At 40.5% G+C, this 20,362-nt stretch overlaps 2 protein-coding genes across 2 annotated transcripts in view; both read right to left on the minus strand.

Moving 5' to 3' along the window:
- Positions 1-456: 456 nt before the first annotated feature.
- On the minus strand, positions 457-4,424 carry LOC103385148 (Ig-like V-type domain-containing protein FAM187A). Its single transcript, XM_008318933.2, has 5 exons — positions 3,224-4,424; positions 2,582-2,859; positions 1,840-2,199; positions 1,529-1,764; positions 457-1,423 (listed from the first exon to the last, which is right to left on the minus strand). Exons 1-5 carry the CDS (start codon positions 3,413-3,415, stop codon positions 1,197-1,199), a joined length of 1,293 nt encoding a protein of 430 aa, XP_008317155.1. The 5' UTR covers positions 3,416-4,424; the 3' UTR covers positions 457-1,196.
- A 10,466-nt stretch (positions 4,425-14,890) lies between these two features.
- Positions 14,891-20,362, minus strand: part of oprl1 (opiate receptor-like 1) — a 38,972-nt gene continuing 33,500 nt past the window's right edge. The window contains exon 6 of the mRNA XM_008318934.3: positions 14,891-15,639. Coding sequence (XP_008317156.1) covers positions 15,092-15,639 — 548 coding nt within the window. The 3' untranslated portion in view covers positions 14,891-15,091. The remainder of the gene's footprint in view (positions 15,640-20,362) is intronic.

The following is a 20,362-nucleotide window of genomic DNA, read 5'->3' on the forward strand; positions in this document are numbered from 1 at the left end:
GCATCAGCTCTGAGAGCTGGAGTTCTGCTGACCGTCCACACTCACACTGGGCTCCTCCTCAGTCCAACTGAAAATCAGTTCCTCCTTCACTGTATAAAGATATGCGGCAAATCAGCACGACTCGCCGTCCAGGGGATGAGACGTGAAGAGGAATGGATTAGGACAGAGGAAAAAAGTCCTCCAGAACATCATAATTCAAAATTTAGGAAAAGCTGATAGTAAAGTTTGAAGGGCAGAAACATATATTTGAAAGACAGACACTGTTGTCTTCAGTATTTCTGTCTGCTTTCGAAAAAAAGATCAAAAATACTCGAGTCTATGTTTTGTAAAATGGTGTTGCCTTTTTTTTTGTCGGGAAATAACATGGATTTGTGATTTTATGTCTTCTTTATTGAAGGAAACCCTGCAGAACAAGTCTGCAAACTACAGCATAAATAGCTTTTCTTTTTTTTTTAAATTAATTAAAAACATAAAATGTGTTTGTCCGTCTCAGCCACCTACAGGTCGTCTCATCTTTCAGTGAATCCACTGTGCGATCGCCGGAGGCCACGACTGGGTCAGCGCAGACCCACGGTGCAGGAAATGGAGAGAGGATGAGGTGAGGAGGAGAACGAAGAGGAGGCCACAGCTGGAGGAGGTGTCGGGGTGCTTATCCCTGCGGCTCTCAGGTTTGGAAAGACAACTTAATGAGGAGCCACCTGATGTCTGGGTCTGAAGAGAACCTGGATCTTCTCCCTGCTGCTCTTCTTGGGCTGCACCGAGGTTTTCAAGTGACACTTCAACACCTGCAGGTGCTTCAATATCCAGGTGTGACACTTCATTACAAACCACACCGAACCAGCATGTGGCCTGCTGTGGAGTATGGAGTATGTGAACATGTGCTGTGTGAAGTTTATATGTGTGAACGAGGTCAGGTGATGGCAAAGAGTTTGACTCTGGCTGTACTTTTATCCCAGGTGATAGGATGACAGCTTCATGTTTTTCACCATCCCACTGATCACAGGCTACCTGTTAGAAGCCTCTTCTCTAAAATGCTCAAAATAACCTTACAAATGCTATGCAAGAATAAACAATGTGTTCGAATAACCATTATCAGGAAAATGTAAGCCAAATGGAAACTTTAAGGGTTGATGATCGCTCACTTGCCTCAGCCACCCGACTGTCAAATATATTGCACCTACATGTACTGTTTGTGTTTAATCCAAATGATTTACTGTAGAGTCTCGTCTGTGCCTCATCACGGCTCTGCCCAAAACCAGCAACAAAAACACACCAACCATGACAGCGTACGATATTAGCACGGTCTTGACAGCTCTGGGAAATTCTGGGTGTGACATCACTGACCGGCGCTTCCCCAATCGGACGTGAACCAGTAGATTTATCCGAGCAGCCGGCCGACCCTGAATCCAGCAGTAGTAAACACCTGAGTGTGAAGTACACGGTCAGTACAGGTACTTTTGAAGAGTTACAGGATCTCAAACAATGAAGTTAAAGGTTTCAAGGTGAAGGTTGGGTAGAGCAGCACTACCTGAATCCTCGGTTTGTGCAGGTTTGAACAACAGGTGATGTCCGGTGTCTATCTGCAGCCTGGAAGACTGAGGTCCCAGGTTACCGCCTGACAAATGTTTGGACCGATATATGGGCTCAGACCCTCGATCCCAGGCTACTGCCATGTCTGCTTGTGCTCCGGGGCAACCCATGGTCAGAACAGAATCTTCTGGATGGTTAAGGAAGAACACTGGTAACTCCAGGTCCGATGAGGAACTACCAAACAACAAAAAAGAAATGAACCTAAACATATATTTGAAGGTGAAATGTTTCCGTTTCGACTCTTCTTACCCGAAACCAAGAAACTTCATCACGGTGGAGAGTTTTGAGGTGGAGGATGTTTGATTGGAGCAGGTCACCTGGCAGCTTTTAACCTCCAACCCGGCTTCCACCTGGCCATGCTTGAGGCTGCCAAAAGCCATTGGCACCGCCCCCGATCCACAGGAGGCAGCCGTCTGATTGGTCTGTCTGTAGCGTACATGCAGGTATTTGGAGTGGACGTAGCAGAGGCCCGCACGGACCTGTTCCCCTGGGACACCACAGCGATCACACACCGACCACGGACGGAAGTGGGTGAAGACCTGGTACATGGACTTGGTGGAGATGATCCTCGGTTTCTCAGTCGTATTGTCGCTAGTTAATTTTGTAAGGCTAGGAGAAACGCAAACATAGGGTGAGGTTAGCAAAAGGGTCAGTCATCGCTGGATTCAGGAGTCTTAGAAGGAGACGTCACTTTCCTCGGCTTCCGTAGACCATTGTTTTACCTTCAGCCCATTAGAAACAGCTAGAACTGATTTTGTCGTTAAAGGATGTTCAGTGGGACTGACTGATTACGAGAACGTCCTGAAAATGAAAGCTTTGCTAACCACTCAGCGTTCTTAAATTCTTTAATAAATTAAATCTTAGTCAAAATTACTTCAATTCATTTTGACTTTATCTTCACTTCATGTCATATTGTCGCAGGTCAAGAGATCTTGACAGTTTTTACACAGTAAATGGATATTCTCAACAGTTGGCATGCCGTTCTTATCACCTGGGGCTAAAGCTGAGCCTCCGTGCCTCCTGGATGTCCACATCGTACGCATAGAAGAAGTCTTTATGGGCAGAACCGCAGAGGTAGAGTCCAGAGTCGGCACTCCCCGCCCTGAAGATCATCAGTCTGAAAAGCCGGATGGAGAATCGACTCCGCAGGTCTCCACTGTGAGGGACCTTACTGGTGTCCAGCAGCTTGTTGCCATGGTGATCAGTCAGGGCTCTGGTTTCCTCAAAGCTGTCCACACGTGTTCTGTAGAACCAAACAACTGATTGGATCTGCGGAAGGCAGAGGGCAAGGTGACCAAAACAAAGCTGCCGCTAATCAATGATGTTGACCTGCCGATCGATGGCAGAGGTCACAGCAGCGGAGAGTCTGAAATTTTAATGCAGACAACAATTTCTCTCACCACACAGAGAGCCGGCAGTAAATATTAACGTTCACCTAGCTTTCGCATCTGCAGTGTATTATAGGAAAACATCTTGGTACCATATAACTGTCTATTGTGTTATGAGTGTTGAGAACTCTATATTTGTCCTGAGCGTTGGTTGGAAATCTCTCCACCTTTTTGCTGAACGTTGTGTGATGACAGTAAAGATGGTTCTGATTCTGATCCTACATTTAACTTGACATTATTTCTACCTGCTTAGGTTTGCAGTGACAGGGCAGCTCCACCGTGACTCCAGCCAAGTAGGCGACGTTGATAAAGGTCAAAAACGCAGGACACGCCTTCCTTTCAAACACGTCAACCTCTTCCTCTGGTGCCTCGTAGCTACACACCTCCTGAATCAGGAGGAGAAGGATGACGAGGAGTGGATAGGAGGGAGGAGTCATCAAGCTAATCGTCGCTAATACCGTATCACAGGGTCATTTTCAAATGCTGTGGATTTGTCTAATATCATCTTTTGTTTTTTCAGCTCATCTCTTACGTATTTCAGTACATTTCATTAGGAAACCTATTAACTTTATACTTGAACCCATTGAGTACCGCGCTCCCTTCCTCTTTACACTCCTCCAAGTGTGAAAGCTTCAAAGGATCAAAGGACGTGATTGATTCAAGTACTTTTTCAATGACTCTTTGTTTGTTTGGTTTTTGCGTTTTCTCTGCAAAGGTTAATAAAACAGCACCAGTTTGATCTGATCATAGAAAATATGACACTCGCTGCCACAATCCCTCATCTGATGTCAAGTACACGCTTTACAATTTCATTACTAGACAATTTCGTTGAATTCATTCCTTGAATTAAGTCCTCTACGTGCCTGTAAATCCCACTGATACCAGATGCTGGTTTGGAATTTAAGTCTGAGCGACTGACACTGGTTCCCAGGCAGCTATAGAACAGACCGGAAAATTCAGCTACTGGTCTACAAATCACTTCATGGTCCAGGTCGAGAAGACATGAATGAATTGCTGTTGTAACATACTTTCAGGGTACGGTTTAGAACAGGAGTCTCAAACTCACAGCCCGTGGGCCGTCCAAATTCTGCCTGCAACTAGGAACAAGGAATGGACCGTGAGAGATGGCTGATGAAGGAGTGTTTGTGAGTCCAACTTAATTAGTATTACCCAGTTTAAATAAGTACTTCATCTGAATTGATACTCAATTCGTGGACGCTGCTACAAAATTACACGATTAGGAAAGTGATGAGTCACTCTGTGAATGTCTACCACAAATGGATGACTCATCGCTGCCCTCGAACCAGTGTGGCTGCTTGAACTGTGTCTGTGTGAGTCCATTTGCCTTGATTGTTCATAGCAAGTATTTAAGGAACAAAGCCTCAAGGCAGCAGTATTACTAACGTAGAAAACTGTTTTGCCAGAATAAAAAGTGTCAGTTTGGTTCAAGGCCCTACATAAAGAAAAGGCCGTTCAGACAAGAATTAGCCATTTAAATTTCTGCGAAATTTCTGCGACAACGAGTTCCATCGTTTGAATTAAAGAACACTTTTTAAGATTGAAAACTTTTTTTAACATCTCTATTCCAATATTTGCATCTATGGTTTATGTAAACTTAGAGCAGATAACTCTAATCTCTAACTCCAGATAACTAAGTTTTCGCCTGATGAATTTAGTCATATTATAATCAAGCTAGCTGTTTTGCTTTTACCTTTTATCCAGTTGAATTCCACTGAGATTAAAAATCTCATGATGAACCCTTTTAATATTTAATACAGGATTAGCACGTAGGTATTTTAAACCAAAAGCGACTTGGTAATATTTACTACAGGATTAGCAGGTTTTGTATATATGTAGGTATTTTAAACCAAAAGCGACTTGAGCGGTAAACGTACTGTTGTCATATATGGTATCAAGGAGTTCCTCCTCCTCCTCCTCCTCTTTCTCCTTCTTCTAAAGACTTTGACGTCTCTTTCTCTTCCTTTTTTTCCCCCTTGTCAGTTCCAGTCTTTGGAGTTCTCTCCTCACTCCAGCTAACTTTCTTCCTTCAGTCAGCATTGCTCGTCTTGGTTTCGTGGGGTTCATATTTAATTCACAACAGCCAGACAAACGGTCAGTTCTTAAACCGTTGTCTCCAGACATCCAAAAAACTGCAGAGACTTTGTTTTGAAGCCCAGCGGTCCACTGAGAGCTGCACGTCGTCCAAACTCAACTCATTTGCTGACTTTAAATTCTTGGTGTTGAACCCGGACGTCTGATGTGCATAACAAACACCAATGATCAATACAAGCGTTCTTCCAGAGATTTCTCTGGCAGGAGGAACACCTCTTTGTTGTTTCTCCGACAGTTTCCTCGTGTTCCCAGTGGTGGATCGATCTGAAAACAATATATATTTTTTGGCAAGATAATTAAAACAGAAATATACAACATATGCTCTGCAATATAAGCACTTCTGATTCTGTTCAAATGGGATGAATGGTCTAAGGTTCACACAGAATATCAAACCCATATTTTAAAAGTAAAAAACCTTCGACCCAAGTCAGTAGACATTATTCGTAAACTCCTGGGAAACATGATGCGAGACAACCCAAAAAAAAAAAAAAAAAAAATTGTTTCGCCTTAATTTAAGTCGCGGAAATGTTTTTGCTGCTCTTGGTGAATTAGAGTTAGACGGTGAAATGATCCAGGTGTGTGAGGTCGGCGACCTCTGTCCTAACGTGGACCACAGAGTCCCACTGAAGGACACGGCCAGGCTGTGTGGCCTGAGTGGAGAACACTTCACTGGAGCAGTTGGCAGATGAGCTGCTTTGATCAAAGGGCACTGAAGAGGAGCTGTTGAAGGAGGAGACGAGGAGGAGGAGAAGCTGTTAGTCATCCGTTCTCCACTCTCGTCACTTCCCAGCTGATCCTGCTCAGACTCATCCTCACAGGGACTTTGGTTTTGTTTTTTGCAGGGTCTGAGTGCAGTGTGGTTCTCAGCTCTGATGGTCTGTCTGAGCAGTTTTCGACTACATGTCTGGACACTGCACTGACAATGACTAGAAGTAAAGGTATGGAATATGTAGACCGCCGTGGGTGACATTAGAACTGGACCACATGGGTATGGACTACATTAGATTAGATTAGTTAATATCGGACGTCCCTAGTTATTTTATAGTTCGGGATGCGTTGATTGTTGAAACATCGTAGTTAAATCTCGTAGAATTCAAGGAGAAAAGAGAAGTCGACAGAATGCTGTTTATAGACAAACACAAACACCGACTGTTTGTGATCCAGAGAGAACTTCTGGGTCATTGTCACCACAAATGCATTTGCTGCTGATGGAGAACGGATATATTTCTGAAAAAGGTTTTTCCTCTGTGCAGTTTTTCCGAGGATGAAAGCTCAAACCGAGGTCGTTATGAGATTATTGGGGCCATTATCCGTGATGGAGAACAGACCGGACCATTTAAAAGAACAGACTGATGTAGGAGGAAAAAATAACGTATTGTATTTGGTATTGATTCTGTATGACCATAAAAATGTTGCCCTGTTTATTTGACGCAGTGCTATTAGGTATCGACTCACTGCTGCACGAACGAGGCAACGATTATTCAAAACCAAACAAAAGTAAAGCTGTTTGGAGAGGCTTTAATTAATTATTCTGTGATGTCACACCGCCGCCGCCGTCAATAATCCGTACCTGTAGATGTGCAGTGACAGGAGTCATGAAAGTCTAATGAGGAGCTCGACCGTAGGGAATAATGTGTGACTTTATTGAAAGGCAGAGAAGACGGTGATGATGAATGAACCGAGTGGAAAAGTCAATACTGGAATTACCTGTTCATATAAACATATCAGTGTAATAAATACCAATAGTCATTTCCTCAAAAAGTATTTAGCAGTTGGGTTTGAGGTCTATTAGGATTAGTGGTAGGGTTAGGGTTTGTCACGGTAAAGTTAAAGGTTAAAGGTTGGGATCGATTTGTGTAAGGTTTTGGGCCAGGGGTAGGGGTTTATGGCGTGGTTAGGTTGGGTAAGACTTTGGGTTGGGATTGAGATTGAGATTAGTGGTTGGCCTAAGGATAGTGATATGAGTGATAGAGTTAGTGTTATCTAGAAAAGCAATGAGACCTGGATGATGTATCTCAGCGTAACAAATGACTTTCTGATGGTTGGTTTATAAAAGGAAGACAGAGACATTACAAGAACTAAAATATTGAAATGAAATCAGGATAATTCCAGAATCCTTTTTAATGTCAGTTTAGCAGCTGGTAGATTATGGAGGGTTTTGTCAGAGGGACTCTTTTTGAGCGCAGCTCCTTGTAATGAAATATATTTTAATCCCTGAGGTGTTTCTAAAATCAGTGACATCTTTACCTAATGGGAATGGATTAGCTTCGGTGATCTCTCAACAAATTCAGTTAAACATCATTATATTTAATGATTATATTTCAGCAGCAGATTAAATGTCTGTGCTCCCAGGTACGACTCGTCTGGAGGACTATTTACTTTTAAAGCACAGAAGCTGATTAACCTGAAACTTACTATTGAATTAGTGACAAAAAAGAGCAAACGTTTACGAAAACATCTGAGCTAATCATGTACACATCGTAGACCAGAGATGGACAACTGTATGAAGATACAAGTGGACAAGAACACAAGTGGACATCCCCTTCTAGAAATGACTTTCAGCAAACTGGAATCTCTTCTTTTGATCCAAATCCCCTTTTGAACAACAGTGTTCTCAGTGTTCAACAACACTGAAAAGCAGTTAGCAGTTAGCAGTTAGCTGTGATAATAGCAGAGAAGCCAGTGAATGAACTCATGTCTCTAACTCTGTCCGTCCGTCCGTCCGTCCTTCTCTGCTCACTCATCTTTCGTCATCACTTCCTGCTCCTTGTGCCTGTAAACGGTCATTAGTCAAAGCTGTTTCTATTTCAGCTCAGGCTGATTACACACTAACTAATGAGTCTGTTCGTTAGGAGCCCGTGTCTGGCTGATGTTTTGCAGCCGTTGTCTGTTTGGAACCTCGATGTGCATTTGGAGAATTTTGCCCGAGTCGTAGTGATGGCAATGTTTTTGCCTGTGTGTGTGTGTGTGTGTGTGTGTGTGTGTTGAGTGATAATTGACGCCCACTGCTGCTGCCTGGAAATGATTTCAGTTCTATAATTGTGTTTCTGTAATTGCTTCATGGCTCAGCTTTGCTTTTCTATTGTTGTTGTCCAACACAGACGAGGTCATGTGATCAAGGCTTAAAGATTTACACAGGAAACCTTGATGCTTTCCCCGTGTCAGTTAGCAGGAGATTTTTTTTTTTTACATTATTTTTACTGCGTACCATAGATGTACTTAGCTTAGTACATCAATAACAAGTAAAACATATATATATATATATAAACCCACAGTAAATGTATCATCAAGAAAACAAATAAATTACATTTTGTTGGCTTCATGGGTCTAAACAAATCATTTTTGTCAGGCTATAACCATTTTATTAGCCACTCCACTTTGTGGTGCATTTTCCGTGTACTGCAGTGCAGTACTTTAAAAAGGAACATGCTAATGAAGCAAGGTTGGATTAAAAAGAAACCTGTACTACATGCACCTGTTCTGAAAACACAAGTAGGTGTGAAGGAGAATTTGAAGAGCGCATATAAAAAGGATTTAAGCAGCGCTCACTGGACAGATGATGGAGATAAATGAGCAGAGGTTGGAACAGTGAAGAGGGGGAATTAGACAGAAGGTACAGAACATCTATCTTAGAATGACAGGCACCGAGCAGATGTTCCCACGGAACAGTGCTCAGCTGCAAAGGAAAAAGAAGTAAAGAGTAAATTGCCAGTAAAGATGCCTAGGCGGCCGACGAAGACAACATCTGGGAGGAGGCCCAGTGTGACTGTAAACTGTCCAGGATGGACCTTGTCCTTGAGTGATGGACTTGAGATGGAAGATCTATGAATGAACTAATGAATGAATTTTGACAATACGGTGTTGGAGTAATTGGGGAAACCAAACAACCACTGTACAAGCGTATGCAACAACACAGAAGAGCCAGCTCCTCAGGGCAGGACTCAGCTGTTCATCTACATCTTGAGGACAAAAGGACACACTTGAGGAGGATGTACATATCCTGGCCAGAGAAGACAAAGACGAGATGCTTTGAGAGAGGGGTGAAGGAAGCCATCTACGTCAACCTGGAGAAACCATCTCTCAATAGAGGTGGTGGTTTGAGACACGACCTTTCATCCACCTATAACGTCGACCACAGTTTCATTTCAAAGGACACCCAGACAAAAGTGTCCCTCAGGTGAAACTAACAAATTAGTCCATAGCTACGGTACCACCCACTTTGAGGCTAAATACCAGAATTTCCTAGTGGTCAGATAGAACTGAAGAAGCCTTTGTCCCTGTCGCCCTCGATGTAAAATAAATACAAAATAGAAAAACGTAAAGAGCCTTTCAGGAAACAGCAACAACTGGACGATGTCGTTGACTACATCGACTGCGCCGCAGCACAGTGGAGGCAAAGAGTGAAAACAGCTAGAAGACTGAAGAATGGCACGGGAAAATTGCTTTAACCTTTTTCCGTTCTTCACGACTACTGAAAACATATGTTGAGGTAACTCCAGAGAAAACCTTTGCTAAAGGTCAAATGGTGAACTGCACAAAACTGCACGTCAATTATGATATAATTACAGCATGTCAGGGAAATCGACATGTTGTTTGGTCTTCAACATAATAACACACTGTGTAACTTCCTGGATGGAGGACGAATCGTCCACCACAGTATTACTGGGGTTTCCGTCGTACACTGCTAGTTTTTTTTCTACTTTTCCACATGCACCAAACCAAATCCAATCAAATTTGAGTGGCAGGTATACATGAACCATTATGAACACACGTTGTTCATTTTTCTCTCATCTATCTTGTGTGAATTCCTAAACGCAAAATCCTGAACCCATTATACCGTTGTTCATTTTTCTCTGAATTCCTAAACGCAAAATCCTGAACCTCAGTACAATAATGACAAAAAAGGTTTTGCATTTGCATCCATTGTTTATTTTTTCATTTTATAGGCAGAGAAAAATATACAATTTAAAAGTCAAGCTCAAAACATATTTCTATTCTTTGACTATAAGTGGCTTAGCATGGTCACGTCAGTCTGCCATCTGCAGAGCACACACTAGTACAGCAATGTAATGAGGCTACAGTCGAAGTCATGTGACACGAACAGTTCTCACCTTTAGAATCTCAATCCACTCACCACAGCTAAAAAAACAACCCGACTTTTGAGATTCTGGCTTGAGAAAAATTGTGTAAAAATGTTTCACCCTTATGAGCTGTTCACTTTACGACTCAAGAAAAAACGCAACGAGCACTCCACAGGGATTATGATTATATACCACACAATATCCTGCACAGCAACAAATCAAATATGAATAATTATGATTAAAAAAACATTCATTTTTTTCATAGCAATAATAGTCATCATCAAAACATCCATGAAGTGTGTTTGTTTCTAGTTTTGGATTTCAACAGATTTTTTGTTATACTCTGACATTCATGTGGTCTGTAAAATGTAAACGGATAAAAAATGATCTCCCTGCATTTGAGAGCACGGAGATAAATATGTTCCATTACAGTTGTTCAGAAAGTGTCCTTTGTTTCATACACCAAGAACAAAGAGAAAGAATTTGGACGTCAGTGAAGATCAGAGCCATTTTCTGTACTTTTAAATGATCAAACAAAATGTTCTGTACAGAGCTAACAACTGAGGCTCACTTTACAATGTGCGACTGGGGGACTTCGCCCCAAGTCCTCTGTACACAGCTTAGCTACGAACATCAGTCTTAACAACAGTAATACAGTACAAAACACTGCAGCGTTTCAGTTCAAACAGCAACAGTTAAGCACAAAGAGCCGCACAGCTGCACCAAAAAAGAACATCTTAAAGTCAACACAAATGTTGTCTTCACAGTGAAAGCAGTGTCTGCCAGTGTAGGGTGTCCAATATTAATGAAGCTATTTCAATATAAAGGCGCACACGTAATTGTTAAGAAACAAGAGGCAAGATGTAAAAAAAAAAAAAACAACAGAGAATTATAAATGTACTTATTCGGCTCAATTCAATATATATATTTGTATATATACCTATGTATATATATATATATACATATATATATAAATTTATATTTAAATCTGAAAAAAAAACACTTACTGTAAAGTGTTGGTATATTTCCCACCTGTAATATAAGACATATTAAAGTTATGAGAGTAATTTACAGACAATTTCAAAGTGTTTTTTCCATAACAACATAAATAGTGTAGAAAAAGAAATTTACGCTAGGCTTACATTAGCTTTGACTAAGCATAACATTGCACACTCTACTGTAGTAAAAGGAAGTTAAAAAAGTTGACTGGACTTCATTTACTTTAAGCAATGAATAAGCTGAACACCACGTAAAGAGTAATTGTCGGCTAACATTACTGGGGGACACTTTAAAAGGAGCCTCTCCTACTTATCAGAGCAACTGCGTAACGATTGCTACCGATGCTAAAGGCTCTCCAGTGTACAACATGAAATACGTAATAACTCAGCAAGCACCCACGTAGTGTTAGATTACACAACAACCAATTACCACAAGAAAACAGTCAGTCGCTTTGTAGTTTTTTTGTGTTTTTTTCTTGTTTTGTTTAAAGGAACACATTCAAAGCTAGCTCGCTGGCCTGCTAGCAGGTGTTAGATGTGAATAGTACATCATAGAAAAGCCAATAAAACAAATATCAGTCTAATTAGTTCTCTTCGCAAAAGCTGTACGAACACAGTTCTGGATTGCGTACAAACTAACCTTGAAGCACGAGTAGAAACTAGAACGTTTTTTGTAGCTAGCTACTGTAGAGAGCAAGGTACACAAACAGACTTCACTTGATATTTAAGGCAAAGTTCATAGACGTAGTCCTATCAAGTAAAATGAGAACAAATAACATTAGTAAACATAAAACAGATGCAACATAAACTCACTGAGTCTCACAAACACATTCATCCACTCAGAGATGGAGTTAAAAAAAAACAGTCAAATACGACTGGAGTAAAAAACAAACAGAAGCCTGGATATTATCAGTACTAACTACATCATGAAAACTATGTTTGTATAACAGTGGGTTTAGATATAGAAGTTGTAACATGGTCATATTGTTATATGAACAAACGTATCCAATGTCAGTAAAAATTAGAAAATCAATTTTTGAAAAAAAAAAAAAAAATTTTTTCATGAACAACAGTAAAATTAACTTTGGGATAACAAGTGAAGCTAGATAAGATTAAAAGTGTTTTTTTTCTTTTTTTTTCTATGATTTGAAAAGCTGTGAGTGGTTTCTGAAACTGTCCAGGCTGTTCATGGGATGACTTCCACTTAAAGACAATATAAAGAACAGTTAGAAAGGTAGAGATAGAGAGAGAGAGCGAGAGAGAGAGAGAGAAAATACATAGAAATATATATATATATATAGTGAGATCTAGATAGAGCCCCTTTGTCCCTTGGAGTGGGGTCCAACCACTGCTGTGACCCCTTCCTCCTGCTTTGCCACTGTAGTGCTCAGAGTAAAAAGTATTCCACAGTTAAAACCCCACCAAGTGTAAACATTCCCACCTCAGTGACTAGAAAACCCCAGGCAACCAACCACTAGATTTCAAAGCAAAACTTTTCACATCATTTTTCTTTGATGTCCCACAGCTTAATGAAGCCCGATTGGTACTGTGAGAACCCTGTGTGATTGTACCGCTGAAGAAACACACTGGTGCCCCTGTTAACTCAGGAGAAGCTGGACTTTGAACTAAGACGTTGACTAGAGGCTTCTTTGGTTTTGATAGGGTGTCCTCGGACTTCCGTTCCCATGGTGCTACGTGACTTAATTTTCGACGTAGGTCGGAACTAACACTCATCTATGCTAACACAGTGGTAACATCATGATCTAGGACAAACCACACAAATGAAAGACAGAATGTTGCACAATCTTGCGAATTTATAGACAACATATTCATTTGCTCACCTACTAAACACCAAAGGTTGAGGACACGTACACCGAGGAGCCCCCGTACCACGTCACCGTCTGTCAGAATGATGTAACAAGGAGATACATAGGAGATAGTCACGCAACCACGAAACGCGTACACCGAGGAGCCCCCGTACCACGTTTGTCTAACACACTGCTGCCTCAGTGTCGGAAAAAAAATCATCATCTAAATGAGACTGGTAAACTTTTAGGTCCTTTTATTAAGTTTTGTCTAACACACTGCTGCCTCAGTGTCGGAAAAAAATAGTTTTGTTTTTTTTAAACAGCTATTTCACTGCAGCTAACAACACAGAGCATCTACTCTCTGTAGCTGCCGGAACGAAGTTACATTACCCTCTAAATGAGACGGGTAAACTTTTAGGTCCTTTTATTAAGTGGTCCTAACAACTGAATGCAGATGGAGATACATTTATCTCAATCACTTGGAACTCTAATTGTGTCAAGAAACAACAGTGAGCATGGCCCTGTGGCTGGTTCCCTGTCAGCACCAACACACACGGTCTGTTTGGATGTAAGAGGACCAGCAGGACGCTGCACCCCAGGCCTTAAAGTCATCCAAGATCTTTGTTTTGTCCTGTTCTCAGCTGAGTCACTGGGAAGTGAAAACCACTAAAAATGACTCGGAAGGTTGCAGTACATGTGATATTTTCTTCAGCAGTACAAAATGCAGCTCTGTTGTGTGTATACTGTTTGTTCCTACAGTCGTCTTGAAACACTGAAAGTTCTCGACAATTCTCGACCTTCAGATTTGTAAGGCATCTCATGTTGCCCAAGTGCTTAAAGCGATCATTTGAAAAGGCCTGTTCCACGGTTGCACTGTTTACCAGGTGAAGTTTACTCTAAGGTTTGTTTAAGGTAAACTTTTGAAGTTTAAGCCACAAACAAATGAAGGTAATTCCCTTGTTCATCTTCCACATCCCTTGTTTTTTTAGTTTTTAAATTTTTTGGTTACAAACTCTGACCCTTGCCACCCACCTACACTACACAAACGTCTGAACACTGAAATCACAAAAGGGATTTTGTGTATTACGATTTTTACGTCAACTTGTACAGATATAAAAAAAAAAAAAAATCATTCCTACGACCAGGTTCAGTTGAAGAGACATTCAAAGAAAAAACTTTTTTGAAATGTATAACCAACCCTCCACAGTTTGAAATATCACATCACACTGTTGTGTACCTACGTTAGTTCTTAATAGGCTCAGCAGCAAATACATTTTTTTTAAAACTCTTTTAGAAGAGTCCACTCAAATATGTAACACATACTGTAGTAGTGTAGAGGTTCGATTCCCCGCTCTGTTAGAGAGTCTTTCAGACAAATTTCTCAAAACAATAAACCTTTGTCACACTTGTGATTACAAAGACAACACAAGCAAACTCTTCGTAGTCTTTCCTCAGGCACCTGCACGACGAATGGTGGTTAGAGATTTGGTTTCAGCAACTCCTTCTTCTATTTCCATTTGAAGTTCCCTCACAGACTAAGAACTGTCTGCTGACCAGGCATCAACAGGATGTTCTTCTGAACTTGGAGCAGCTGACATCAAAAAAAAGATTTTTGGAGCTGCTGCAAATGCCTTCAATTCTTTTGTTTTTTTTTTCACATTTGAATCAATATATAAATCTCCAATCTGTAGCTCAGTCCCGATCACTTCCTACATGGATTTAAAGGCCTCACCTGTTCTAGAACCCACGATCCAGGTTTGATTAAGCTACGCCTTGTATCATCAAGTCAAACCTCATACCATCGAGCCTTTAAAATCATACATTTACCATAATATAGTCTTTTTATATATGACCAGCCTAAAGTCCATCTGACGCCTGTTCCTAGATTCTTTTCCTCTCAGACCCATTCCTAAATCCTAGATTCTTTTCCTCTCAGACCCATCTTCTTCATCTTCCTCCCCCCCGCCCCAGGCAAGTCTTCTAGTTGGGGGGCGGGAGGGCTCGTGTTGCTAGAGCGCTGTAATCTGTGTTAATTCTGTGTTGGAGTTCCCCGTCGCCTGGTTTTCCCCTCTCTGTGGGGGGTCAACCCCCATCAAGGGAAGCTCCACGCCTAGTCATGCTGGATTAGGTGTCCCTCCACCAGGCCCAACACCATCTCCAGCCTTGCAGCTGTAGGCCGCGGCCACCTCCCTGGCAATGCTCCTCATCCTGCCGGACTGCTGCGTGTCCAGATGAAACGGCGAGGGGTGGCAGAACTCCCTGAAGCAGCGCTTGAAGTTCTCATCCAGGAACGCGTAGAGAACAGGATTCAGGCTGCTGTTGACGTAGCCCAAGGCGATGCAGAAGTGCATCAGCACCAGCGTGAACACGCTGCTCAGGTTGAAGCCCAGAGACTCAGCCAGAACCATTATCTGGATGGGCGTCCAACAGACGACAAAAACTGCCACCACCACGAGGACCATCCTGGTGATACGTCGCAGGTTGCGGTCTTTCTCCTTGGAACCGGACAGGATGCGGACACTGCGTAGGCGCTTGACCATCAAACTGTAGCAGATGCTGATAATGGCCACAGGGATGAGGAAGGAGAAGAGGAAGACACAGGTACCAAACACAGGATCCCAGTGACTCCTTGGTTCAGGTAAAACCACAATACACTCAATGCCTGGATACATTAGAGACAAAGACAACAGAAGAGAATATTAGAGAAAAAAAAAAGAGAAAGAGAGAAAATAATGAAGAAGTGACACATTGGGAATTTGACTGACAAACAATGTTGACGTCAAGGAAAATCTGTACGTCCACAAACAGATCAACAGATTGTGATAAACGTGAATAAAACCATTATGTTGACCAAAAATAAACATGTCAGTTAAATACCTTATAATATAACGAGCAACAGTGTAAGCAGTGTGTGAATACTACTCCTCTAATCTTATGGAAATACTGTTGCCCATCAAGCACTGAGGCTAATGACAGACACCATGCAGCGAGAGCTGGAGAAACAAAAACAACCTGCATCTGTTGATGCTACATGATGACGAAGACCAGTAAGTGTGACAGGAAAAACATGAACCATGACACTTGAGACAAGAAGAGTGCTTTGATTATTATAATTATGTTATAATTATAACACTGCTGTAAAGAGGTACAGAGAAGAAAAACACAAAATGGGATCAGAGACAAAAGATATTTCTAGTTTATGAGCCAACGAGTCATTTATACAATAACAGACTGACAAGGGTAAAACAGATATCAGCAAATCTACCAAAAAACAACCCAAAACACTGTCATATAAAGACAAAAAAAAAACAACTTTTTTTTGTCTTTATATGACAGTTGAAATTATGGAACAGTTTTCCAACGTCCATCCGTTGTTGATTGTTCTAGTTTCATGTGCCGTATTAGCAGCACAAATCCAACTGTTACTTTGTTGTAAAGAAAAAAACTAAAAAAAAAAAAGATTTTTAAATAATGCATATTGATTTGTTTCCGCAACCACCAAAGGCTGGAATGTGTTTTTGTACCTAATGGTTCTGTCAGAAACACGACACATTTATACAAATGACCTCTTTTTTTATATTGTATTTACAAGAGTGCAAAAATATGGCTGCACACAGACACACATTTACCCACAATGCACCAAAAACAGCACAAATAGTCAGACTTGAGCCAGATCAAAGAAAGTGGAAAAACGAAAAACCTTTGAAAAGTTGATCTATTATTCCATTTGGTGGATGTTTTTTCTCTAATGCGTCCGACACAGTTGCCAGTGGATACAATATAGTATGTGGGTGTCGCCAGTAAAGATGGGAGCTGCAGCCCAGGCACCATTATCTCGCTGCTCTAAACATTGATCAAAAACACTGTGAAGTTCTGTAATAACCTACTTGACAGGGATGTGAATTTTATGCCTTTCATAAAAAATGCTGTGGATGTGAGTTTGTTCCCCAGAGGGCGGGAGTGGGGATAATAAACCAGCAGATAGGTTTAAACCTAGGGAAAAAAAAAAAACCGCAACCATAATGTTGTTATTGATCCCTGCAGGGAAATGATTCTCTTTCATAAAAGGGTCAAAGGGCAACCAATGCAGTCTCATCGTTGTGATTTCAGATGTGTAATGAACTCCGCTAACATGACTGTAGATTGACTCATCATTTCTATACTGAAGCTCATCTTATTCTTCTGGCACAGATTGCTCCACTTTCCCCCCCGTGCCTGCGGTGAAAATGATGCTGTTACTATTTATAGTGAACCCCTCAAAAATGACTTGTCATGTAGGTTTTCATTACACACCATGTGTGTCTACATCACTGTAAAAAAAATGGAGCAGCAATAACCAAGCCTTGAGTGAGGCAGTGGTGAAATTACTTCTTGACCTGAAAAATGGTTGAGGGTTGTATTCCTTCTAATCCCCCATCACTGTTGTGGTTGACCTCAGAGGGGCATTTGGTGCAAAAACTCATTCAGCGTTCGGACCACTGCTGTGACAAAACCAAAGTGCTTTTTTCTCTTGGTATGGACTAAACTGCTGTTAGCGTTTTACCAACGTTGCTTGTTGTCTTAAAAACAAAGTAACTCTTTACATAAGAAAAAGCATTGTGTACATTCATGAGACTCTCCAGGACTTGGTTTATGATTAACAGTGTTTCAGATGGAGTGCTGCCGCCTCGGAGCGGATCCTGCTGCAGACTGAGCCGTACAACAAAAGGTCAAGGAACAATCACTTCCTAGCTGTTAGTGGTGAGTATTCAATGGCTGCTCAGGAATACCTCACCTTTGAAAATGTCACTGGATGACTTTTACTACCCTCTGTTTCTATATTACCAGTATGAATATTTTTTAAATGCCTGGAAACGTTAAAACCAAACGTATCATTTCATCCTATTAACAACGGCGCTTAACCTTTCACGGAGGACGGAAGCCGACGCTAGGTGAGAGCAAAAGTCCGAACTGAGTGGGTCAAGGTTCAGTGTAGGTTACGATTAATAATTCATTTGAGGTCCACTGTGAAAGACGATCGGGGAAAAAACAATTTGTTTTTGAAAAGGACTGTCGCTTGTGTTTTAATTAAAATAAATGACACGTTGACATATGAACGTTTAAAGGGAAAGAAACTTTCCATTCTATAATGTATAACTGTATCGTCGTATGTCGTATAAGCAAACTGAACCATTGCACTTGCATGTATTATTTGACACATTTCCTCCACAAAAAGAAAACAAACACCAAGAAAAAACTCTAAGTTGCACTTTTGTATTTCTGATCAAACTTCCGCAGCGCCATAACTATTCTAAATCGTTATCTAAACTTTAATCTCACTTAAATTTGAATCCATACTTCACACAAATTTTAACTTGCAAAATGTCCTCGTACGAACAAATGTAGAACAGTACATTTTCATTAACCTGTCCCCACAAGTATAGAAATACAAACACACACACACACACACCAGTTTTGGACTTTTCTCTGAGGTAACAGGTGAATGTGCTCAGTGTTAGATCAATAAAATCTAATCTATTCCAATCCTGCTCCTGTGGCAGTGCTTGTATTACTTTGCCTCTCAGACGTGTTCTTTCTGTTTCTCTGTTGTATGTGTTTGGCATTCTAATTACGTATACTCTTTTTCTTTTATTTATATATATTTTTTAAATGCAGTCTTTTCTCAAACTGTCAATGTTATTCCAATTCCAACTTCCACCTTCGTCTCTGTTCTAATTTATGGCTTTATTTCTCTTTTTTTTGATTTGTAATGAAAGTAAAACTCCTGTTGAGCAAGTGTAACCCAGTCAAACATGTCGTCAGAGTTTTGTGTCTGATTATGACTCTATAAGTTTGGATTTTTTTGTTTTAGATCCAAGATTCCTTTTTAAAGTAATTGCTGTTTAATATTTTATTTCTAAGCAGAACAAAGACATTTAATATTAACGAGGTATGAATAATAAATGGTCTGATAATTATAAAGAATCGCAGCTGAAATAAAGCAAAAGTGACATTGATTGATATGGTCTATTAGTTCTGTGGTGCTGATTATTTATTTATTTTTTTACACACATATAATTATATATATGGACTGTCAAAATTTACCAGGGAAATTAAATTGCGAAATGAATCACATCAGAATATGTTTAACAACTCTGTCCACTTCTCAGTGCGTTTTTGTTTCACCAAAGAACCTCAAGCTTAAAAATACCAATTTTAGGTCCACAGCTGACACAAACTGACACGATTTCCAAATCAATTGACAGGAACTACATTATTTTAGATAAGAGCTTTAGATTGAGAAATATTTTCATCATTTGGCAGCCCTATATATACACATATATTTATATTTTTTATATGATAATGATTTTTTGCATATAGAAACTAATGACTTTTTATATGATAGTGATTTTTTGCATATAGAAACTAATGACACTGTCATCCATGTAAACGTGCATATGGGAAGTGCAATCAAATTTATAATAAATATTACATACAGTAAACATTTATGGTCTAAACAGCTGAAAACACTGACTGATGACGGTGATGAAGTTTGGGACATAAATAATAACCCCATCATACTGTGCATTACTTTGCTCCATGTAGACGCTCACACTTCCACGCCCTCAGAGATACTGAGGCAGGGCATCATTATTTAGCTCTGTTACCATGGCAACAACGTATCAGCAGAGACATTTGCCTTTGTAATTATTTATTCATTAAAGCCTGAATACAGCGGCTCAGACAAAGTGGAATTAACACCTAATGGCCTATGGGGACGACCACACACACACACACACACACACACACACACACACACGCACACACACACATTTCTAGTACTTCATTATACACACAACAGAGAGAAATCCAACATAATCCTTGTTATTACATAATCAACAACAACGTGTGCATTCAGCCACAGTGTTGCTCTTCCCTGTTCAGCTGAGACCATGAAACAGTGGATTTTCTTTGTTTGTTCACTGACCTGTTTTTGTTTCCCAGTTGGTGAACAGTGGAAACATATCAGTACGACCAACAGTGTTGCAGGTGAAGAGAAGGGAAGTAGAAGTATAAAGAAAAAGAGCGTTTCCTACAAACTAATTTTCAGAAATCCCATTCAGTCATGGCAGCCATCTTGTATCATGCAGGTGGTTCATACTACACTTTCATATGTATGATGAGTTGAACCAAACTGAAGCAAAACACATTCAACATTCCAACAGCTCCATATATATTTACAACACAACATACCTGGGACCAACCAGGAACAAGAACAAGAACAAGAACAAGAACGACCAACCAGGAACAAGAACGAGAACGAGAACAAGAACAAAAACAAGAACAAGAACAAGAACAAGAACAAGAACAAGAACAAGAACAAGAACAAGAACAAGAACAAGAAC

This window comes from Cynoglossus semilaevis, chromosome 10, assembly GCF_000523025.1.
Source record: "Cynoglossus semilaevis isolate Cse_v1.0 chromosome 10, Cse_v1.0, whole genome shotgun sequence".
Classification (NCBI taxonomy): Eukaryota; Metazoa; Chordata; class Actinopteri; order Pleuronectiformes; family Cynoglossidae; genus Cynoglossus; species Cynoglossus semilaevis.

Excerpts from the sequence above, each read along its gene's own strand:
- LOC103385148 (XM_008318933.2), bottom strand. The coding sequence starts at position 3,415 with ATGACTCCTCCCTCCTATCCACTCCTCGTCATCCTTCTCCTCCTGATT. Across the intron at positions 2,860-3,223 it reads GTCACTGCAAACCTAAGCAG|ATCCAATCAGTTGTTTGGTT; the intron begins GTAGAAATAATG and ends TGCCTTCCGCAG. Across the intron at positions 1,424-1,528 it reads TGCACAAACCGAGGATTCAG|GTGTTTACTACTGCTGGATT; the intron begins GTAGTGCTGCTC and ends CTTCACACTCAG.